Source organism: Prunus persica, chromosome G3, assembly GCF_000346465.2.
Source record: "Prunus persica cultivar Lovell chromosome G3, Prunus_persica_NCBIv2, whole genome shotgun sequence".
NCBI lineage: Eukaryota > Viridiplantae > Streptophyta > Magnoliopsida > Rosales > Rosaceae > Prunus > Prunus persica.
Window position 1 is genome coordinate 9,266,002 of NC_034011.1, and position 25,417 is coordinate 9,291,418.

At 36.6% G+C, this 25,417-nt stretch overlaps 4 protein-coding genes across 4 annotated transcripts; all 4 read right to left on the reverse strand.

Annotated features, from left to right (window-relative positions):
- LOC18783296 (protein kinase byr2) lies at positions 995–2,678 on the reverse strand. Its single transcript, XM_020560519.1, has one exon. It carries the CDS (start codon positions 2,415–2,417, stop codon positions 1,236–1,238), a length of 1,182 nt encoding a protein of 393 aa, XP_020416108.1. The 5' UTR covers positions 2,418–2,678; the 3' UTR covers positions 995–1,235.
- On the reverse strand, positions 6,184–6,594 carry LOC109947989 (alanine and glycine-rich protein-like). Its single transcript, XM_020559876.1, has one exon. The coding sequence runs from the start codon at positions 6,592–6,594 to the stop codon at positions 6,184–6,186; it is 411 nt and encodes a 136-aa protein (XP_020415465.1).
- Positions 14,623–17,114, reverse strand: LOC18783289. Its single transcript, XM_020561133.1, has one exon. It carries the CDS (start codon positions 16,707–16,709, stop codon positions 15,360–15,362), a length of 1,350 nt encoding a protein of 449 aa, XP_020416722.1. The 5' UTR covers positions 16,710–17,114; the 3' UTR covers positions 14,623–15,359.
- LOC18782822 (mitogen-activated protein kinase kinase kinase YODA) lies at positions 20,828–22,612 on the reverse strand. Its single transcript, XM_007217276.2, has one exon. The coding sequence runs from the start codon at positions 22,207–22,209 to the stop codon at positions 21,028–21,030; it is 1,182 nt and encodes a 393-aa protein (XP_007217338.1). The 5' UTR covers positions 22,210–22,612; the 3' UTR covers positions 20,828–21,027.

Sequence of the window (25,417 nt, forward strand, 5' to 3'; positions counted from 1 at the left end):
TATCTATCTGCAACAATTCTGGAACAGATCATGGAACAATAAATTCACTCTTTCTCAATTTTCTCAATATCTCTACACCCTTTTGGACAATGCCCTAGAATTAGTCCCCTGTAGCAGTGACTCTGTAATAAAAGAACTAGTATACAAATAAGAAACAGATCATGGAACAATAAATTATGCCTGCAAACTACTTCTACATAAACATAGCACAAAAATGTTTAAATCATGTGGTTGCAGCAGCTCCATTTGCAACATAATCCAGGCGATGAGCCTAAATTGTAGATGATGTGATGGATGAAACCTCGCCCCTGCAATTGAGTGAGACTAAAACCTTCGTTCTAATAAGGGAAGAAGCACAACCGAATTGTTAAGAGCAGGGGATTTGAGAAAAAAAATTATACATAGTTCTGGCATTTATCCATAACTACAATTAAAATCCATTCCATTACAGGAATTTCCACCACAACAAATGAATGAACTCAGAGTTATATTTTATGTTGACACTATTTTTTTTATTTTTTATTTTTTATTTTTGGTCTGAGTGGACACAATTGTTTTGATGTTTTTTGTTTCCCGTTTCAATTTTTTCATTGTTTGGACAAATGCCATGCCGTAGTCTTATGACAGCAACTTAAGCAATAATAGAAAACTTCAAACAGTTAAAATGTTGGAAGTCACTCTTCTTTCACATCTGTTCAAACAGCTATTCTCTGGATCTGTGAAAGGAACAGATATATTTCATTCATGCCCTAGTCTAAAGAAACAATGATATGCTATATTTCTTTCATATGAACAGATATAAGACCCAATAAAAAATGACAATTCCAGTGTACCAAATTATCAAAACGGAGAACTAAACAATTGTGAAGAAGATACAGAGATTGAAGCCTAACAGCATAAAACAGTGAAAGAGGACTTGGAAGTGAGAGAATTACCTGCAGAAATGTAGCCCTACTTCAACTTTCACAGAGAGAGAGAGAGAGAGAGAGAGGGAGACCCAACTGGCCAGTTCATGAAAAAGCTTTCAAACTTGCCAATATAGTCAGAAAATGTACATCAATGAAAAGCAAGACCAAACTGAAAAGGAAATAGAGATCAAAGTGGCATGTTTGTATTATTTGCTCTATATTAGGTACAAAAAAATCAATAGAATAATGTATTACAATTTACACCAGTTCATGAAAAAGGCTTTCATAAAATACAATTGAGTTTCATATGTAAACAATAAAGCTAAGCTAAGCTGCACCCATTATAGCAAAAGTTGATGGTTTTGGGCTTGGAACCACATGCCTTGACATGAGCTTCAGAGGAAGAATCTCCTGCTCAGAAAAACCATCATTTTCTTGAGCCATCTCCTCTGCATCTTCAGACTTCCAACTTCCAAGGGGTATGAAGCTAGGACAATCCAGAACAGAGGAAGCCACTGCAGAAGACACTTGCTCAATTGGTTTAACCTCTCCAACCCCATTATCCAGTTTAGTCACAAATGGGTGGTTCAAGAGCATAGCAGCAGTAAACCTCTCTGAAGTGTTCCACGTAAAGCAACATTGCAAGAAATCTTTAGCCTCCTTTGATAACCAACCAGGAATGGCAGGAATTCTTGAAGCAAGCAGGGCAGTTAACAGGTCCCGAACGTCAAATACGGCGCCAGGTGTGAAATCCCATGGATGTCTCCCAGTTAACATTTGCAGCACAACACAACCTAACGCCCAAATATCAGAAGGCTGCTGTTGAATTCCATAAACCACAGCTTCTGGAGACAAATACATTGGTGTGCCTCCAAAGGAAGGCTTCTCCCACTTCTGATTTGCCTTCTTTGTAAGCCCCAAGTCTCCGATTTTTGGCACAAAACAAGCCCCACCAGAGGAACCAGCGGTATCAGACACAATCAGAATATTCTCAGGCTTGAGATCACAATGCACAAAACCCCTTTCGTGGATGTACTTAATCCCTTTCAAAATCGACTCAGTATACTTTCTGACTTGGAATTCACGCAACCCAAAACCCATTGATTTCTCAATCAAATCCGCCATTGTTCCTCCATCCGCGTACTCCAAGAACACATTGAATAAATGACGGCCATCAGCGCCAATCGTCTCATCCTCTCCATAGCAGTTGATAACAAAAGGGCAGCGACGAAAAATGTAAAGAAGAACATCTTCCCCCATCAGATCATGTGCCTGAGAGGCCAATGTCGATTTCACGGCCACAATCCTCGGCACACCCTTCAAACACAACCTGGGTTTTTTCACGAAACCCAAATAAACCGACCCGAATCCGCCTTGGCCGAGCATCGGCCCTCGAACCCACTCGCAGCCACTTAGTGAAATTGTCAAGTAATGATCTGCATCATCTGCAGAGTCGTCTACAACTATTATCTCATCAGTGGTTGCTCTTTTTCTCTTGAGACCCGCCATTGCTTTTGTACACTTTGTTCAAAAGTGAAGAAGATACAAAGATTCTGACTTGTAGAAGAAGAGCAGAACAAAAGAGACGACGGAGAACAAGAGCAGAACTTGTGGGTTGTAGAAGAAGCAGGGGAAGCAGATCGCAGATCGATTGATGAACGAACAAATCGATGATGATGATGATAAGAAGAAGAGAGTTGGAATTGAACGAAACCCTTCAGGCTTTACGAAAGATCTGCGTATTCTTGACGCTGTTGGGGTTTTTCGAAATCCAAGTTTCCCTTTCCTAGTTGCGTTGGGAAATTGGGTATATATAACTTTCCAACGGTCATTTTTTTCTTTTCGCCGCGACCATTTATTGCGGTGTAATTAATAATAGAATAAAATATATTATTTTTCTCTTTTTTAAAGTCAAATTTGAAATAGCTTCGTAAATCTGAAGCTACTCTCATCAATATTACAGCTGTGAACTTATTTGTAATTTAAATCTTTTTAGATTTTGTCGCTACTCTCTTAGTGTATTCATGAACTTAAAACCTAAGAGAGAGCTAAACATTATCCGTTTTATCTGAAAATTGTTTCTAATTCGTTTATAAAAATAAATAAAAATTTGGTCATTTTCAATTTAGTATCCTGAATTTCCCTATTTAAGAAACAAATTTAGTATCATGAATTTTCCACAAAATGACATGGTCGTACTCATATGTTTCAAAAATCCAAAGATTCTAACCCCAAAGGCAAAAGGATCATCGTATATTTGAAATTAAATAATTAAATGTAAAATTTTTGGGACGGGTGGTTACCTGTTTGTAATTTCCCACACCTTTAAAAAAATATAATATAATATAATTTCAGCCATACAATTATCAGGGAAGTTTGCACATATATCACCTAAAGAAAAAAATTTATCAGTTTGCCACCCAAACTTCACTCTTAGTGCTAATATGCCATCTCCACTAACTTTTATTAAAAATTCTGTTAAAATTGTCACATGACAAGCACATGACTCTTCTCTTAAGGGTATTTTTGTCAATGACCAATTAAGAAATAATTATATATTTGAAAAATAAAACATTTTGTAGAAAAAAAAATGATAAAAGTATTAAAATACTTCCCTCCTTTCATTGAAATTGACTAGCTCAACGTTGCTGTCAAACCGAGTGTCGATTCTAAGACTAAAAATGTCGTGGGAAATAGGATAACTTTCGGGCCGCCGGAGGCTTGGAAACCTATGGCTTCTGATTCAGTATGTTATTATTTAATTCAGGGTTATTTTTTAGTTGTTTGTTATTATTTAATTAAGGCTTTTTTTTCCCTCAAAATGCACCTTGTGCTTTTAATTTTCTCTCAATTTGGCCCATGAACTTTAAAATCAACACGTATACCCCATGAACTTTATTATTGTGAGTCATGTTACCTCATTCGATATATTTTGTGGAATGAGTCGTTAAATGGTGATGTAGACGCCATGTAAAATGATTACTTGGATGTTTATTTCAGTTGACACATTTGGACCCATTAAGGGTGTTTTGCTCGTTAAAATGAAGTTAGGTTTCCTACACCCCAAACAAAATTCTCATAGTCATATCCACTGCCCTAGTAGACTTCATTTATTTGTCAAAGTTCTTAAATTGACTTCTCATAGCCCTTTCTTACTGCTTGTGTGCCGCAGCCATGTGAAATCATCTTAATGCACGGGTTGCTCGTGTTCACTAGTTGAATCTCTCTATTTGCATTAATTGCATCTAAGAAGAGATTGAGGAAGGAGAAGATAGGCTGGTGCAAAGTTGTCACTTTGGCAATGTTGTTCGGTTTCAAACTCCATGGACGAATCTAAACCTAGGACGTAGATTTCTAGTGTGTCCAAAGGGAAAGGTAAGCATGTAATCTCCAACCATATGCGTGATTGTGTTGGGCATGAGAAACGAAAATTATCTTTCTTTGTTGGTTTGCAGGGAGGATGACAAATTAGAAGTTGAACATGCAAAGATTTGAAGAAAGTGTAGAATTTTGTGGGTTGTTGTGCGATGCTTTTGATAGCTACCACATCTAAATGACTCATCCTCTATATAAATATACATACTACCCTTACTCACTATGGAAATATTAGTACCCTAATTCGTATTGTATTCCACCGAATTCAGTATCCACCAAAATCTCCAGTCGCACAAATTTCTTCAAATCCCCAATTTGAGACCCTAATACGTGGCCTTCCCATTACATAACTGTTCTTAAGCAAATGGGTCTTAGCGGTGTCACATAGCAATTGACATTAGGGCTATTGTGGTAGCATTCTCTGTTATTATAAAGCTAGACCCTAACCCATGCATGTTTGGTAAATAAAAACATAATCTGATTTTAAGAATAATTGTTGTCAGCCACAGCTATTTGAGAAACCTATTGAGGGGGTGATTTCATTTTCCGATTATGCGGAAAGTGGGTGGGGGAATCGGTCCTCTTGAATGAATTTTCTGAAATGCCCAAATTATCCTCCTTAGATTTTGCAAATTACAGCTACTGTCCTCTTCACTTTTACCCCTGCATTCCTTAATGGCTCCTTCCCTCCTTTCTTCTCTTATTTGTATTCAAGATTCCTACAACCCAGATCTAAGATTTTTTTCTTATCTTTTCACTCTTCTCCTTCTCTTTAGTTTCTAGGTTGTATTCTCAAGCAAGGTTTTACTTAATATCACTCTGCTGCACTTGGCCATGCATTCTGATCCTGCCTCATATCGTAAAATCTTTTCTTCGATGTTTCTTGTTGCGTTCCTTTTATTTCTTATTTCTCCATATTGAATCCAGTCATCAGTTCAATTCCATCATTCTAGAGGGGGGTTAAAAGTGAATGGAAGAACTAAAATTGCTGGCCATTGACTTAAACGGTGTAAATAAAATTATTAATGAACATGCAAGAAGAGGGCACTGAAGTTTTCTAATTGGTTTCATAACATTTAGTTTTTAGGAATTGCAATTTACGATAAAACTTTTTGCTGTTTTTTGTCATCGTACATAGCTTACAATATTTTTACATAAAAACGTACCAAATACTCAGAAACTAATTATTGTACCAAGTGAGACCACCAACCTTTGAAAAGGGCCACCAACCACAAATTCAACATAACCTTTCACTCTATTTCTCTTTCAATTACATTCATATTATTGAAAAAAAAGAAAAACAAAGGCAACAGTTTTCAAAGAAAATACTAATATTTTTGTTGAATATAAACCAATTGCCACATAATCCTCCATCCAAAATATCTATATTTCTTAGGGCATGCATTAAGCCGCAAGCTATAGCATTATGTGCTCCTAACATCAACTATGATCTTGATTTTATATTTTTGAATGGAAACCATGAATAACCCTTATAATTACACTGGGTGACAAGTAAATTCCACTACTGTTGAAAAACAAATTCAACCGGTGACAATTTCGTGTAATGAAGTAATAATCTACGGGGAGTGTATTCAATCTAGATTTTAAAAGATTTTAAAGAAGTTAAAAAGTTTAGGTGTATTCAATCATGAATTTATAGAAGTCTATTCAATTCAAACTTTTTAAACGTCATTCAGAGTTGGATGTATTCAATCACGACTTTTAAAAACTTCATAAAAGTTTGGGTGTATTAAAAATAAACTCATTGATTTTAAAGGAAATACAAAAAGTGGTGGATTTTGTTTGATAATAGACTAATTTTAGGCCATGACAAATCTTTACTTCCCCCTAGACATTTTGATACATATATTATTTTATTCTCAATATATGATTTCACCACTTATACTACCACCATCTTATCATGACTATTACCATCGCTGATGACGCTGCTGCCACCACCACCATAGTCATTGTCATCTCCGCCACCACCACTACCACCAACGCCACCCCCAGCACTACCACCATCACCACCGCCACCTCTATCACCACCCATCGCGACCCTTACTACCAGCCCCACTATTACCCCCATCATCGTCACCACCACCACCACCACCACCCTTACCCCAACCTCCACCACCACTACCACCCCCACTATCATTCCCACCATCACTACTACCATAGCCACTGGCAGCATCATTACCATCATTGCCACTGCCACTGCCACCGCAACTGCCATCATTTCCACCACCTCACTCCCACTACCATCCCCACCTCCAACATCACTACCTCCCCCACAAACCACCACCGCCATCACCACACCGTCATCACTATAAAGTCCATTAAAATCAATAATAAAATTTTAATAAACTCAGTTAAAATCTATATGTGAATTCAGCCAAAATCTATTTGGAGATTGTAGAATTCAGTCAAACTCAATTAAATTCAATTAAACTCTGTCAACTCTTTATAACTCTTTTAAAATAATTTAAAATCTAAATTGAATACACCCTCCTACATCACTCTTAAAATTGTAGGATTAATAAGGACTTATTGGGAACCAGTTAAAGAAAACGGTTAACATCTGTGAAATTAAAGGGTTTTTTTTTTCATAGTAAGACTTCCTAATAACATTATGGCAAACATTCTCCAGTGACTTGAGCCAGCCGAAAAGTTGAAACGATATGAATAGAATCATTCCCAAAAATAACTTTTCTATAACCCCTTTCAACCGCCATAATTCCCCAAATCTAGTTCAATGATATCGATGACAAAAACTAGCCGCTAACCAACATCACTCTCCTAAAGAGACTAAGAACACCCCACAAACTCAACTAAGTTTCTAGAATCGTGAGAGAAAAAACACAAAAAACTCATAGAGTTTATGGACTTTATTGAACAAATTAAACTAAAATAAAAAAGCTAAAACAACATCGACAAAAGGAAAAATAATCCCTGGTAATCTTCCTTTGGGACATGATATAGAAAGTTTCACTTAGTTACACTAGAGCCTCAACGCACCAATGAGCAGTGGATCTACCATGATCAAGCTGCAACGCCTCAAAAAGCAGCTTCGCAAGATGAGGCACAACCAAAAATAGCCCAAATATAAGATAATAGATATGTCAAAAGAAGAGTAGATCAACGTGTTAATGTATGCATTTTGGGTTTTTCTTTTGGCTTCCCTTGACAACTTTGTAATAGGATTTCTATTGTTATTTATCAAGCTCAAGTTTAGATTGAGAATAGCTTATCTAGGTGTTCTTAACTAACAACTATCATATGGAGGTTCATGCAAATTGGCAAAGGTAAATTGTGCATTGCATTATACTGTTTTCATAAAATGATGACTAGTCATCTGTTTCTTGGATGACTAGTCATCCTTGCTCTCCAGCTTGATAAACAACTTTTTTGTCCTATTCTTTTTTCTCTCTTGGCTGCCACATGGGATTCTGACCTAAGGGAATTTTTGGTCTGTAAAGGCCTTGTGATTCCTCTTTGGGAAGCCGTCACTTTTTTGGGGATAGGTTTTGGAAAGTTTCATAGCAAACTTTCGCTTCTTCTTCCTCATGAGTAACCTTCATATTTTTCATCTTTGAGTTTTCCAAATTGTTTCTTTTTGAAAACTGCATTTGAAATATGAAAACCTCATCTTGCTAGATCAAACACTCTCATATATATCTAGGTCAGATTCAAGATTGATTTCTTCAAGAGTATGGTTTCTTGAAGAAATTGTTCATTCTCCTTTGAATCCAAATTCTGGTTTCGGTTTGAGTTGGAGCTTGTAAGCTAGTGCCATGGGATGAACGAGCTGGAGAAGGAGCTGCCATTGCCATGATGAACTGAGCTTCAAGCTTTGCTAAGTTGGAGAAGAAGATTGCACGAAGGAGGTATTGCTCATCTACCTAAATAGACCTAGGTGTTTCTTGAGCTTGATTGTGTTTCCTTTGTAAGAATCTTTTTCTACTTAGTGGATTGCCTGGTCGGTTGATGACCCCCAGTTTTTCCCAATGGTGGGTTTCTGGGTGAACAAATTCTGCTTTGCATATCTGTAATTTTTCTGGGTTTATGTTCTTGGTAGTTGACTAGTCATCTGTATCTGATGTTTGCTGTTTACTTGATTAAGATGATTTCACACACTTTCACTATAGTTGTTGCTAGCACTGGGGACGCCTAGATTGACGGGTCCTTCTGAGTGCCTAGGTTGTCACTAGTAATCTTCTAGTGTTGCAGGTACCTTGTGGCATGATTTGTGTGCAATCTTGATTGTGATTGTTTATGACTATCAGTTGACTAGTCATAAGTGTGCTTGGTTAAGTTCTAAAGTGTGTGAAGGTCATTGTGTCCTGGTTGTGTCATTTAAATTACCCCTCGTCACCTGAGTACCATTTTCACAATGTAGGTCCGCTAAAAGTCAAAAAACACTGAAGATTCGACGTAATCCGGGATAAAACCCGCCGAATATGAAACTTTCTCTCTTTTTATTTCTCTCCCTGCTATTAGCAGCTAGTGGAATTCCATTTATAATAATCTAGATTTATTAGATTCATAGAATTTTAATCACTTGATGGGCTTAAGACTGCTCGAGGGTAGTTTGAGCATAGCTCTATTATGTATTCTAAAATATTTGATGATAATAATAAAAGCTGCTAGGTCTTTAATGATTAATTTTTCAAAATTCCATGTGAAAAATAAGAATTTATCAGAAATTTGGTGGATATGTATCAAATTAAAAGCATTCTACCAGTACAACCCTTGCAAGACTAGAAAACAAAGCAAAGAAAGAGGTCGCCATATAGCAGGAGAGGGTTCTCACACATCTTTAAAATTCAGTCCAAGGGTTAGGAAAAAAGGACACATCACCACTTTTACTTGAGGAAAATAAAACAAAGGGAACCTAATGTCCCGCTTCTTCCTTCCGGACTAGAATTTAGAAACTTTAGTTTTTTCTACTTGGCTAACTTGTTTTCAAATCAGACTTAATATATTCCTTCTTCCAAAAACAGTAGAACCTTCAACCATATCTAGGAGTCAGAAAAAGACAAAAAGGAATTTCTTGATTGAGAGAAATAATTGGAAATAAGATAAAATTAATAGTTTATTTTGAATATGAGAGAGAGAGAGAGAGAGAGAGAGAGAGAGAGAGAGAGAGAGAGGAACCATTCATGATCATGGGAATCAAAATACAATGAGTACAATGGGTTCTATTTGGGCTTTGAGGGTTTATATTTTTTAAGGAAGAGAGGTTTGCGTCGCGGAGGGAGGGAGAGACTTAAGTGGGGATGGGCTAATTGAAGAATTTTTTAATTGTAATGGAAAATATGAAAATACAATTAATGTTTAAAAAAAAAATTACTAATGATTAGCAAAGAGAATTTACTAGAATTAATAATTAAAAGGTATTTTAGGAATAATGGTGGGTGGAAAGATAAGTTTGTGTTCGTTCAAATTTACATGGTGGGTGAGAAGATAAGGTGAGTGGAAAAATAAGAAAATTAGTGGAAATAGCAACACACATTTAATAACTCCAAATTCACTTTTGTTTTCCTTTCGGTTGAAATTACTTTTCACAATAGATATATCCATATAATCAAATCACGGCATTTGGTTGAGGATGATATTGATGTTTTAATAAAGGTTGATGATATATGGCATCACCATACAGTAAAATATGTACAAGAGACAAAAGAAAACATACCAAAAGTTTACCTTATTGATTTTAAAACAAGTATTAACATTACATGTAATCTTTTGGCAAATTAATAACATCACGTTAGAATGTGATCACGTCATGTTACGGTCACATATGATAATTTCTCGAACATTACCTCGTCCTCTTAGTTTTATACATGTATTAGTCATTTTCACTCGTATTTACTATTGGAAAATATTTGTGTCATTGAATCATCTTCCTCTTCCAATTTGAAAATCAAGTCGTGGTTTTCTATGAAAATATGGTAGAGCTTGCCAAAACTTACATCATTCCCACCCTATACGTCTCCATGTATGATCTGTCAAAATGAGGCATATCGTTTTACACGGCAAGGTCCTCTTGTAGTGTCGAGAATGATGGCATAAATCAAGGTTCAATTTAATAATTTGCTATATTTCAACTCAATCTCACAATGACTTTTAGACTCTATGATAACAAAAATCCACATGAAGAAATGAGATAAAAGGGTGTATTGCAACGTTTTGATAAAGTTCTATATTAAGCATATATTAAGCATGTCATATTTAGAAACTAATTAAAATAAGGGAGTTTCACTATTATAACCGGTATAGGGACTCAAATTATTAAAAAAACTCTACATGAAATGGACTTTGGAAACATACCTAAAGCCCATTTACAACATAACAAAGAGGCTTCGAACATCCTATAAATTACAAAACTGTCATTGATTTCTTAAAACAAGGTCAACCCTATAACCTCATAAGAAAAACTGAAAACACTCAATATGACATCAAAGTAATTTAATAATCAAAATTAAACTCAACATGGCAAGTTGTCTTTTTTGAGTTTATTTTGGGTTTGTTTATAGAAATTAAATAATGTAGGGTTTATTTATATCACTAGTGCTAAGAATGGGTATATAACTATTAGAAATAACAACAAATAAAAGATAAAGTTATACCTGTTGGCGGGGGTTCGAAACCCATTGAAAGCATTTTGTAGCCAGGAGCAAGCAGAATCTTGAGCAGAGATTAATCCCACCCTTCAAATATGAGGACACCTCGTGATATTTACAAAAAATAATAATAGTAAATAAAGATAGAGTTATACCCAACAGTAGTGAGGTTCGACCTATATGCTTTACATTAAAAATAACAATTCTTCATGTCATTAAATAAATTTAAAAAGTCAGAGAAAATAAAAATTTTAAAAAAAATAAATGGGAAAAAAGTTTCCTCATTCACAGCAGGTAAGAAAATTAATAATCGCTTTCAGAAAGTACCTCTTCTCTCTCTCTCTCTCTCTCTCTCTCTCTCTCTCTCTCTCTCTCTCTCGTCTTTCACAGGTAAGAAAATACATTTGATAATTGAATAATTAATAAAATGAATGGTTGATAGAGTCTGAATCAACAAATGAGTGACTCCCATTTCCCATTTAGCTAGATTTGTGAGAAAGAAAAAGAGCTAAGAAAACCCAAAAGGTAGAAACCTCTGTTTCTGTCCTTAATTATCATCATCCATGAGCTTAACTAGCTAGCTACCTAGCTAGAGCTAAGAGCTAGCTAGTTGTTGTTGTAGTAGTAGTATTGCACCAAATTTTCATTTCATATGTTTCTTGCTTCAACTTTTTTGTTCATGATCAAGCAGATAGAGAGTAACTCAAGTACTGGGTCTTTAAGTAATTAATTAGCTCCTTGATTGATCTCTTTGTGCTTGATTCAGAATGCAACTATGGCCTATGAAAACAAATCCATGTCTCTGGACTCTCCCCAAAGAAAATTGGGTTGGGGAAAGATCGAGGTCAAGCAGATCGAAAACACCACAAACCGTCAAGTCGCCTTCTGCAAAAAGCGCAATGGGTTGCTCAAGATGGCCTATGAACTCTCTCTACTCTGTGATGCAGAGGTTGCTCTCATAGTCTTCTCTTCATGAGTATGCCAACAATAACAGGTATTGCTTTTAAGTTCCTCTTAAAAGTTTTTTCTTTGCAAAATTTGTTGGTGGTTCAAGATTTTTGGGTGGATTTAAGCAGGAAAACATAATCATTGTAATGGTACTCAGTTGACTTGAGATTGAGTTCTTTCTCTCTCTATCACCCTAACTTAATTATAAGATTCACTTGTCTTTCTTATCTTCTGTTTTTTTTTCCTTGTGTATGCTTTTAATGGGTATTCTTATTTATTTTTCTTTTCTGTTTATGATCATTTTCTTAGCTCTTGGTTTGGTGTAAACATAGATCTGGTCTAATAGATAGGAAAAGAAGCATATCATGGATGTAAATAGCCACAAGTAGTGGTTTTGGGAATGTATGCAGGCCTCTGAAATCAGCTCCTTACCTCCCTCCATTGTTAATTTTCTGTTTCCCCTCTCTCTCTCTCTCTCTCTCTCTCTCTCTCTCTCTCTCTCTCTCTCTCTCCCCTCTTTCTTTCTCTGCATGACTCTATGTCATCTATGAGGCTAAGAAGGCCTACAACACACAAGCTGTCATGCTCCCATTAGCCCAACCTCCAATCTCCTTGACACTTCGTCAGTTATAGACATCAGGAAAGTAAAAGTAGAATTCAATATATAAAATAAAAATGACAAGACCTTCTCTAAAAAAAAGCACATATTAGGGTTCCAATACACCCGGATGGGTTTTGCTTGAAATATCTTACAATCTCCCTTGTACACCCAAATCAGATCACAACCACTCATACCCAGAAGAGTTTCTTTCCCCTAACCCCTCTAAAATTTCCCAAATATCACTTTCTTTTCGTGCAATATTCCACATAACCAAATTAGGGTTCATTAGGAACTACATTGGGTAATCAATTTGCCCAAAATCTTTTAGTGGGTAACCCTTAAATTTTAACCTTTCTGGTTTCCTACCTGGGTTTTATCACAAAGGTAAATTCTTTTATGAATTATTTTTCCAAATTATTGCTGTTGAAGTGAAAGAGAGTATATATGAGATCATAGCTCAAGCGGGTCATCATGAATATGTCACCGCTGGGCGTTGGAGAATGGGCTTTGCATTTGCTCAAGATCTTGCACATAGATATTTCATATATTTGTGCAAGTTTTTAGTGTGGGAGAGATATAAGTTAGCAGAAACAATAAAATAGACGGCTTTTGATGTTCTCAGAGTTTCAGACAGAAAAGACCAAATTTTATATTAATATATTTACTCTCACTTGTTTAGAGTATAAATAAACCAGAATTTTTAATTGTTTTATGAATTACTAGAGGTGGGTAATAAGGTAAACTTGAGGCCAATGTCCCTTGTGTAATGAGTGGCAAGAGTTATGCCCTGTAATATTGAGGAGCTGCGCCATCGTGGCACAGGCAACCAATCACAAGGTCGAGGATTTTAAGGTATCAGAGGCATAGGATAAAGTGAAATCTTAGGTTGTGTTTTCATAATAATATATTCAATTTTATATTCTGATTTTATTTTTTTGAGAGAATTTTATATATGAATATTTCTCTCTGTGTGTCTGTCTGTATGCATCTATCCATAATCCATTACTTTGGGAAGAAACTAGTGAGGTAAGTCTCTCTTTAGGAAGAAACTAGTGAGGTAAGCCTTGTTGTTGAAAGTTTGATGAAATAAGCCACAGAAATAGAAACAATCCTTTGCTAGGTAAGCCTTTTTATTAGGTTCAAAATATCATAATGATTCAGAGAAATTACAAGGTCATATTTTAGAAAGTTTTCACTCCAAAACGAAGTCTTTGTCTATTAAAGTTCATCTTAATGCACTTCGCTTTTGAGTTTGAATGCATTATCTGAAAACTTTTCAGACTATTTCTGGAGATTATTTAAGTATTTGATATGTTTAAGCAATGCTACAGATGTAGCCCACTTAGAGGATTTGGTACATATTTAACTTGGTGTTCTTCCTTGAGCACTACTAGTCTCATGCATATTAATTGGTTGGACCAAATGTCTAATTAGGTGTATATGTATATCTATGTAGCAATAGATGCCATTCTTTTGTGGTACCTAGTAGTGTTAAAGCAACAATTGAGAGGTACAAGAAGGCATGCGCACCGGATCTGTTTCCGAAGCTAGTACTCAGGTATTATTTACCTTGATGACAGATACTTGACAGAAAAGTTCATAAGTTTGGAATGATTTTAAAATTGAGATTACTTCTTTCTGGTCTCTGGATTTCATTATCATATACTTTCTCCTCTAAGGGTGTGAATATTGAACATCTTGATTAACAAAACCAATCCATGACTAAGACAAGTCTTGTTTTCCTTGTATATTTTTGGATCTCTTTAGTCCTCATCATCATAATCATTTCCAATATCAATCCTGGAATTTGGGTGAGCCATATAAATTGAGTTGTTCTGTTCATTCGTGTTACAACAAAAAATACCGGTAAAGCTAGAGCTTTTAGTTGAATGGCTTGGTAAGAAGTTAATATATTAGTTGGTGGAATTGCTTTATATATAGGAGCCCTAATTTATACTATTATATATTACATATATAATTGGTAAAGCACTAATTAAGAATGAATTTTTAATGCATGCATCATAACTAGTAAAGCAGTGTTTACTGATTTTGAATATATTTTTAATGAGATGTTGATTTATGGATGTAAATCTCAGTACTACCAACAAGAAGCTGCGAAAGTGCGCGCTTAGATAGGGAATTTGCAGAACTCAAGTAGGTAATCTTAAAGGGATCAAGTTCAACCCTAGTTACCAAAAGCTTTCCCATATCCTAGATTTTCAAATTGGCAGCCTTTTCTTTGACAGGCATATGATGGGCGAGTCATTGAGTTTTATGAATATGAAGGACCTGAAGACCCTCGAGAGTAAACCTAAAGAAAAGGAATCAGCAGAATCATTTATAACTTGCATTCTCTTACATGCATTACTATTTCTCATCATATTTGAAAGTAGTTTGTTGAGTATCACTGCTCAATGAATGTTTACCAACTTATCAAGTAAACAATTTACTTACATGCATGGACTGGTTTGTTTGATCTATTGTAAATGTGGTTCATGATCATAACCATTTGGAGAACTGTAGGCCGGCATCAATTTGTCTTTATCAAATGAATGCATGTATGTAACATGTTAGAAGTGTTCTAGTGTTAAAAGTTATCACTTGTTTGCTGAATGGAAGTTTAATTTGGTCAAAAGTTGTCATGAAAACTGATTGAAGCTTAAATTTTCTGGTTAGGCTTTCTTAAATTATTCTTTCCATTTCTAACAAAAATATCTAGGAAAAAGAATTAAGGGTAGGCAAAAGGCTAGAGCTTGGGAAATGAAATTCTAATTCATATCACTGCAGGAAGAATCTGAGTCAGAATTTCTAATATATATATATCCATGTAGCAAAAAACAGAGTTACATTGATCTCACAAATGTGGAAATTAACTGCTAAATCTACATGTTCCACATCTCACTACCCCATTATTCCCATAACCGATGACTCTGTGGTGAAAGCTTGCACTTCATCATCATCATCATCATCAGGAAACTGGAACAAGTCCACCAGTTGATCAAAAGTAGCAGTGTTCAGGAAATCGAGCATATCTTCATTGTGAACCTGGAACTCTGACGCATTGACTTGAGCACTTTCAGTACCAACTCCAAGTTGAGCACCAGTTTGATTTTCTGATGACATCCCAAATTCAAGTGCAGACTCAGTGGTGAGTGATTGGGAGGATGGATCATATGCTGGCCTCTCTTCATCATTAACTGCAGACTGGTGGATGCTTTGTGATCCCGATGGTGTGGCTGTAGTAACATCATCATCATCAACCTGGATCAAGTGGTGGAGCCAACCATAATCAATCGAGAAGTCGACATTATCGGGCTGGCTGTTTTCACTACCAAATTGACAGTCTGTTTCTTCTGTTGCCGCAGCTCCAATATTGTTGTCAGTGAGGCCTTGTTGAGTAGCATGAGTCTCATCAAATTCAATAATACATTCTGTCCTCTCTTGGTTATATGATCCGAAGTCTGCTTGTTCCGTGAATGATTGTGCGCTGTCCACCAAAGGTGAGAAACCTCCCATTAGAACATCACCATGAAATTGGATGGCATCATCAACCATGGTTATTGGGTATGCAAAAAAAGGGCAGTCTTGCGGAGATTGAGTCTCAGTGGGCCCTCCTCCGATAGCCTGAGACATGGGAGTGGAGTTTCCAATTAAATATTCGTCAAAGCTAGTCTCTTGTTGCCTCTGCTTCTTATTTTGAGATTGTAGAGATGGAATGCCATGAGTTTCTTTTGCAGCTGTCGACGTAAACTTTCTCTTCCTCATGTGGTTCTTTCGAATCCGGCAGACCACAAACCGATGAGTTGAGTTTGGTTTGGGCTTCACCAACGAAGGGCGAAGGCTGTACTCGTGCATGATCCAGCAACCGTTTTGATCCGATTTAGGGTTTTCATAATGTAACCTTTTCCACATACCTAAATCGTTCTTCTTATCCTTTGGATCAGGGACCTTTTTTCCAGAATTCTCAGCTTTCCATGACCCAGATCCTATGGTGCGAGCCATGCGGGTATTCTTGGCACTCGAGCTCTTCAATTTGGTGAAGAAATAAAGGTCGTCACCATCTTCTAATTTGTTTCCGCCAAATTGGTTCCATACATCCCACGGCTCTATTCGACCGTAAAGATCAAATTCCGGAATAACATTTTCATACTTAAACGATGAGCCACGAACCTTGTTAAGAAGATAATATCCCAACAATTCTTCATCACTTGGACGAAACTTGAAACCCATAGGAATATTATTAGGCGCCATAGAAACTAATTGATCAAACAAAGAGAAGAGAAACAGAAAAATAAAAAAAGTTTAGGGCTACAGAGATGAGAACCCTAAATCAAATGCCAAGTCTCGATCAAACGAAGTGAAGTGTGGAATTTTGACTAGGGGGATGCGCATATATATAGCATAGGAAGGGAATGATGCTGAGTTGGCATTCTTCACGTGGCCCATATGGTAGCCCTAAGCCCAGGTTCTGGTTTGTTACCGTTGCAAATCTTGTTATTTGATTGCATGATGCTTTGGTTTGGAACTACTAATACTAAACTGTCGTATTCTTTCAAGGCTTTATACATTTTTAAATTTTATTTATTTATTCCAGCTGTAATCACAGTGGCTTGAGAGTCTTTTATTAGATTTCAGAATTAATTTATTTTTCACTAATGCATTAGAAACTGAATAAATTATTCATTTTGTTACCTGGTGACACTTTTGTCCTTGATTCTTTGGTTTTAATAAATTATTCATTTACCTTAAAAGAAAATAAGTCGCGTTATTGATGGTAAATTATTCATGATATTTTTGTTTTTCAAATTATGCAATTTAATTTTTACTAGTACTTCATTAAATGTTCTCTTTGATAATTGAAAAAAACTTGATCCATTTCCTTAGTTAAAGATGTTTTATTACCATCATAGAATTCTGTTTTGTCGTCGTCAAGAAACAAAGACATAGAGGCCATGTTTGGTATGCTTCACTATGCCTCACTGGACTGGATTGGATTAAACAATACTTGAAACCCATGTTTGGTAAGGGAGGGGATTATCTTAAATGAGATTATATAGTCCAATAGTTAAAAAAAGCCCGGACTCGCACAGCTAATATAGTGAGCCCAAAATTGGGTTCGCAAAATAGGACGCTCGCTATTTTGAACACGCGAGTCCGACTTCCTTATCGCTTGAATCAAAACCCCACCACAGATCCAATCAATGAAACCCAACGCTCATCGCTCTACCCTGGATTTCTTCTCAGAACGATCTCTCTTTGCACCCCAGCAACTAGCTGAACCCAAAACCATCTCTTTTCGCCATCTGAGTCCAATTCGTAGTAGTTCCAAAGAAAAAAAGAAAAGCAAAAAATAATGAAACCAGAAACAGAGAGAAGAAAGAAGGAAAAAGGAAGAAAAGAAAAGAAGAAAAAAATATGGGTTTGTGTAATTATGATACTGCTCCTATTTGGGTAGCTTCCTTACTTACTGATGATGTTTTGGGGATGTCTAGAATCCGCTTGATTTGTGTTGAGTCGGCTTAGATCGTTTTCATTCGAACGCACCATCCATTGAGCGCAGACAATGAAGACGGCAATGCTGGAAAAAATGGAGCCATCTTGCTGTTGTTGCCAAATTGCTCATCTTGGATTACAGGTTTTGATGCGCTGCTTGGTGGAGACCACAAAAAAATGAGGACGGGCTGGGAAGAGAACAGGAGAACAGGAAGATAGGAAAGGGAAAAAAAAAAAAAAAAAGGACGGGCTGGGAAGGAAAGGTAGAAGAAAAGGAGAAAAAAGGAAAAAATGAAGAAAGGATAAGATAGTTTGGCTTTTAAAAAATATTAAAATTTATTTGTTTTATTATTATTTATTTTAAGGTCATCCTTAATTAAAAGTAAATATTAGAATTTTATTTATTTATAATTAAAATTAATTATTAAAATAATTATTTTTTACTCCGACACAACTCCAAACATAGGTCTTCACTATTTTCACAATCCAGCTTCTTAGTCCGACGCAGCACCAAACATAGGTCAGTACTTAATCCAGCTTAGTCCAGTCCGAGCTAATCCAAAACAGTCCCAGGATTTAGTCCAGTCCATGACAGTCCGCCGTACCAAACGACCCCAGAAAGAGTTAATGGCAAGTTCAGAGCGGCTGAGATTGCCGAAGCTAATGCTACAGATGGACTTTGCCTTTCACAGTTGTACCCGCGGCTCTTGGAACAGACAGCAATGGATGTTAATCTAGCAACGCATCCCTTGTTTTTATATCTGTCACATTTGCCACAATGGTTGTCACATCCCGGGATCAATTCCGCCGTAGCACGATATTGTCCGCTTTGGGCCCCCCCTCTCTGACCCTCACGGTTTTGTTTCTGGAAGCTCACGAGCAACTTCCCAGTGGGTCACCCATCTTGGGATTGCTCTAGCCCCCAACTCGCTTCCCAAAAGGCATCGTGCTAGATGGATGCGGGTGTGCACATATAAGGCACATCACCCTCTCTCCGTTGGTTGATGTGGGATCTTACAATCCACCCCCCTTAAGGGCCCGACGTCCTCGTCGGCACACTCGTACCACACGGCAGAGTGGCTCTGATACCAAACTGTCACACCCCGGGATCGGCTCCACCGTAGCACGATATTGTCCGCTTTGGGCCCCCCTCTCTGGCCCTCACGGTTTTATTTTTGGGAGCTCACGAGCAACTTCCCAATGGGTCACCCATCCTGGGATTGCTCTAGCCCCCAACTCGCTTAACTTCAGAGTTCTTACGACTCTGAAGCCAGTGAGCTCCCAAAAGGCCTCGTGCTAGATGGATGCAGGTGTACACATATAAGGCACATCACCCTATCTCCGTTGGTTGATGTGGGATCTTACAATGGTTGGTTACTTTCTCCACATTTTTCATTCTTTATCACTCAACTACTGACTTTTCCAAAGTTATTTTCAGCCACGAGTTGTCTTTTAATTCTAGATTTCTCTAGTTAAAATACAATATATAATTGGTAGGATATTTCTAGTGATTTTAACTTGTCAACTTCTCTCAATTTTTTTAGATTATTCTATATTATTCAAGACACAAGTGTGCATTAATTTTAACACTCCTCCTTAATGCACATTTGTATTACTCCGAACATGCTTTGTAGCGGTTCAAATTTTGGTCTTGGAAGTGCCTTAATGAAGATATCTGCGATTTGCTCCTCTGTCTTGCAGTACTTGAGCTCAACTTCTTTATTTGTTGGGACTTCCCGTAAGAAGTGAGATGGGAGGAAGGGCCTCAATGACATATGTAAAGACTAAAAACTAGGGCAAGCAATCTAAATCACCATGCATGGGAAAAGGCAAAACAAATAGTATTTATTTACTTTCCAACATACAAGCTAACTTTGATGATGGGTGAGAGTTGGGCAGAAGATAAGGAATGATGTTTTAGAGTGGATGAAAAGGGAAAAAATAGTGTAGGAATATTGTATGGCCTAGAATTAGTCCCCTGGAGCAGTGACTCTATGGATAAAAGAACTAGTCTACAAATAAAGGGTCATGCTAGGGAGACCAACTTTAGATACCAACTTGTGTACCAACTCTCTAATAGAGGTGGAGCCCACCAATACAATGAGTCCCACACTCTATTAGAGAGTTGGTACACAAGTTGGTATCTAAAGTTGGTCTCCCTAGCATTTTCCACAAATAAATTATGCCTACAAACTACTTCTACATAAATGCTCCATAATCAAGGGGATGAGCCTAAATTTTAGGTAATGTAACTAAAACCTCCATTCTAATAAGAGCAGAAATGCAACCTAATTGTTAAGAGCAGGGTTTTGAGAAAAAGCTACATACAGGAATTTCCACCACAACAAATGATACGAACTCAAAGTTATATGTTTGTGGACTCATTTTTTGAGATGTTTTTCGTTTCCAGTTTCAATTTTCTCATTGTTTGGACGAATGCCACGCCCTAGTCACATCTGTGCAAACAGCTATTCTTATTTATAGAACCCTGATATCATATTGTTCCAGAATCCACAACTGGCTGATTTAAATCGGACTGAAAGAAGCCTATGATTTTTATTTTGTTCTTAAGAATAATTACTGCTAAAGAAACAATGATATGCTATGTTTCTTTCATACAGACAGCGATATAATATATGACCCAACGAAAAATGAGAATTTCATTGTACCAAATGATCAAAACAAAGAACTAAAACAACAATTGCGAAGAAGATACAGAGATTAAAGCCTAACAGCATAAAACAGTGAAAGAGGGCTTGGAAGTGAGAGAATTACATGCAGAAATGTAGCCCTACTTCAACTTTCAGAGTGTGTGTGTGTCTGTGTGTCTGTGTGTCTGTGTGTGTGTGTGTGAGAGAGAGAGAGAGAGAGAGAGAGAGAGAGAGAGAGAGAGAGAGAGAGAGACCAAACTTGCCAGTTCATGACAGGAAATAGAGATCAAAGTGGCATGTTTGTATTATTTGCTCTATATTAGGTACAAAAAATCAATAGAATAATGTATTACAATTTACACCAGTTCATGAAAAAGGCTTTCATAAAATACAATTGAGTTTCATATGTAAACATTAAAGCTAAGCTAAGCTGCACCAATTATAGCAAAAGTTGATGGTTTTGGGCTTGGAACCACATGCCTTGACATGAGCTTCAGAGGAAGAATCTCCTGCTCAGAAAAACCAACATTTTCTTGAGCCATCTCCTCTGCATCTTCAGACTTCCAACTTCCAAGGGGTATGAAGCTAGGACAATCCAGAACAGAGGAAGCCACTGCAGAAGACACTTGCTCAATTGGTTTAACCTCTCCAACCCCATTATCCAGTTTAGTCACAAATGGGTGGTTCAAGAGCATGGCAGCAGTAAACCTCTCTGAAGTGTTCCACATAAAGCAACATTGCAAGAAATCTTTAGCCTCCTTTGATAACCAACCAGGAATGGCGGGAATTCTTGAAGCAAGCAGGGCAGTTAACAGGCCCCGAACGTCAAATACGGCGCCAGGTGTGAAATCCCATGGATGCCTCCCAGTTAACATTTGCAGCACAACACAACCTAACGCCCAAATATCAGAAGGCTGCTGTTGAATTCCATAAACCACAGCTTCTGGAGACAAATACATTGGTGTGCCTCCAAAGGAAGGCTTCTCCCACTTCTGATTTGCCTTCTTTGTGAGCCCCAAGTCTCCGATTTTCGGCACAAAACGAGCACCACCAGAGGAACCAGCGGTATCAGACACAAGCAGAATATTCTCAGGCTTGAGATCACAATGCACAAAACCCCTTTCGTGGATGTACTTAATCCCTTTCAAAATCGACTCAGTATACTTTCTGACTTGGAATTCACGCAACCCAAAACCCCTTGATTTCTCAATCAAATCCGCCATTGTTCCTCCATCCGCGTACTCCAAGAACACATTGAATAAATGACGGCCATCAGCGCCAATCGTCTCATCCTCTCCATAGCAGTTGATAACAAAAGGGCAGTGACGAAAAATGTAAAGAAGAATATCTTCCCCCATCAGATCATGCGCCTGAGAGGCCAATGTCGATTTCACGGCCACAATCCTCGGCACACCCTTCAAACACAACCTGGGTTTTTTCACGAAACCCAAATAAACTGACCCAAATCCGCCTTGGCCGAGCATCGGCCCTCGAACCCACTCGCAGCCACTTAGTGAAATTGTCAAGTAATGATCTGCATCATCTGCAGAATCGTCTACAACTATTATCTCATCAGGGGTTGCTCTTTTTCTCTTGAGACCCGCCATTGCTTTTGTACACTTTGTTCAAAAGTGAAGAAGATACAAAGATTCTGGATTGTAGAAGAAGAGCAGAACAAAAGAGACGACGGAGAACAAGAGCAGAACTTGTGGGTTGTAGAAGAAGCAGGGGAAGCAGATCGATTGATGAACGAACAAGTCGACGATGATGATGATGATATGAAGAAGAGAGTTGGAATTGAAAGAAACCCTTTAGGCTTTACGAAAGATCTGCGTATTCTTGACGCTGTTGGGGTTTTTCGAAATCCAAGTTTCCCTTTCCTGGTTGCGTTGGGAAATTGGGTATATATAACTTTCCAACGGTCATTTTTTCCTTTTCGCCGCGGCCATTTATTGCGGTGTAATTAATAATAGAATAAAATATATTATTTTCCTCTTTTTTGAAGTCAAATTTGAAGTAAGCTACTCTCATCAGTATTACAGCTGTGAACTTATTTGTAATTTAAATATTTTTAGATTTTGTCGCTATTGTATTCATGAATTTAAACATTATCCATTTTATCTAAAACTAATTCGTTAAAAAGAAAACAAATTAGGTCAATTTCATTTTAGTATCTTGAATTTTCCTCTAAAAAAACTTTAGTATCGTGAATTTTTCACTAAATGGCATGGTAATACGGGTCTTTTCAATTTGAACACTTAAAAATATTAAGCAAAAAGTCACTTTTGGTCCCTATAGTTTGGTACTTCAATCACTTTTGACCCTATAGTTTCAATTCCGTCAATTTTGCCATTGTAGTTTTATATTTGTAGCAATTCAAGGACATGTTAGTATTCTTGTCAATTTCTTTAACGATGTAAGGGGCAATTTCGTCAACCCAAAATCCTTAAGCGTAAAAGCTCGTCTGAAATTCTCCCCATTTTATATTAGGACTCAAAATTCAACCACTAATCCCAATTTTTGAAGAACCCTAAACCCAAATGACCAGTTTCAAGCCCTAATATGAAATTAGGGGAGTTTCAGACAAGCTTTTATGCTCAATGATTTTGGGTTGACGAAATTGCCCCTTGCATCGTCAAAGAAATTGACAGGAATATTAAATTGTCCTTGAATTGCTACAAATACGAAACTACAGGGTCAAAATTGACGGAATTGAAACTACAAGGTCAAAAATGGTTGAAGTGCCAAACTACAGAGACCAAAAGTGACTTTTAGCCAAAATATTAAGTACTCATACGTTTATAAACTCCGCCGCTATACTCTAAGAAAAGGGCTACTAAAATTGAAAGATTCTAACCCTAAAGGAAAAATGATCATCGCGTATTTGAAATTAAATAATTAAATGCAAAAATTTGCGATGGGTCGTTACATGTTGGTAATTTCCCACACCTTAAAAAATTTGAAATTCAGTCATATAATGATTATCAAAGAATTTTGCACATACACCACTTAGACTATTAAGAAACTCTCTTTTATTTCTAACTAACCTCTCTATACGCGCTTCCGTGCTTGCAAGAGTCTTTTTTTTTAATTAAAATTATTTTAGAATTAAAAAAGATAATGGGTTGTGTTCCATAAAAATAGGATCTATTATCTGATTTTTCTTTTAATTTTAATTTTTTTTAATAGGAAAAAGTGTGAATTTACCATATTATCCTCATTTAAGTAATAATTTCAATTCTTAATGTTTGAATTAACTAAGGGCGTTTTCTGATATTTTAAATGTTTCACCATTCTCTACCTTTTGCTTTATATATACTAGCCTCTCTGCACGCGCTTCCGCACCTGCGAGAGGTTTTTTTTTTTTTTTTTAAACTTTAAATTTATTTTAGAATTAAAAAAGATAATGTGTAGTTGTGGTCCATAAAAATATGATCCATTATCTGATTATTCTTTTTATTTTTATTTTTTTAATATGAAAAGTGTGAATTTACCATATTATCCTCATTTAATTAATAATTTCAATTCTTAATGTTTGCATTATCCAAGGGTATTTTCTGGTATTTTGAATGTTTCACCATTTTCTGCCTTTTGCTTTATATATATAGATATATATTAAACCCTAGAATTAGAAGTGTAAGTCAGATTGGAAAATCTAATTTCAACCGATTTTGGTCCGAATATTTTCAAAAAAATCCGACTTCAATAAATAAGATATCTGAAAATGCCGAATCTGATAAATAAGACCCACACTATTCTCGAACAAAAAGCTTGAGGCTTTCCACCTTATTCTTAATGCATTTGGTCTGTCCAAATGAGACCCACACCATTCTCGAACTAGAAAGCTTGAGGCTTTGCAAGCACAGGTGAAAAGTCAAAATCAATTTCCAGTTTGAACCATTTTCAACTGACACAACCCTAAACCAAGAACCCGCCAAATGAAGACGACATGTCGTACGATATTTGATTAAGCACTGGTCCATTAAAAATGAGACACATGGAAGGTAGCCAAGCTGTTCGATTCTTCATCTACTCAAAACTTTTCTTAGCTTTCCCATTTCTATGACATGATAGTAATAACTGATGGGCATGAGGACTCGAACCATATATTATATTTGATTTGCAGATAATAATTTCCCGTTGAACTGAAAACTGATGTAGTATAGAACAATTGTGTCGGGCTTATAATTGTACCCTCTTTTGAAAAAAGAAAAATACAAGACTGAAAATGATAGATTCACCTCCACCAAAAATTCTAAGGTGGACCTGGTGCATGGATTCGCCAGATCTTATTGGCTGTTAGATTTCACTAAAATTTCATAGGTAAATTCTACACCATTGAATAAGATAACCTAAAAACGTACTCAGAAGGTTGAAAGAAAATTCCCAACCCGTCAAAATCTACGAAAATTCTGCGATGAACCTGGTGCATGGATGCGCCAAGTCCTATTGACCATTTAGGGTTTAGGGATGCCAAAATTTGAAATAGCGTCGTAAATCTGAAGCTACTCTGATCAGTAAGTATTACAGGCTGTAATTATAGCACCAATACAATACATTTTTCTTTCTATTTTATTTGTAATTTAAATCTTTTTACAAATTTTTATTTTTTTTTTGGTCGCTACTCCCTTTAAGTCGTTTTTTCTCTTTTTCAGCTTTGCCGAATGGACTGGAAATCAGTGACATTGACCATCTTTATTAACTTAAAACCTTATCTTTATCCATTTTATCTAAAAATTGTTAATCCAGCTTTACTTTCTAGGGAGCTTCACTAATATATCCAAAATAGGAGCTGAAATTATAAAAAAAAACCTA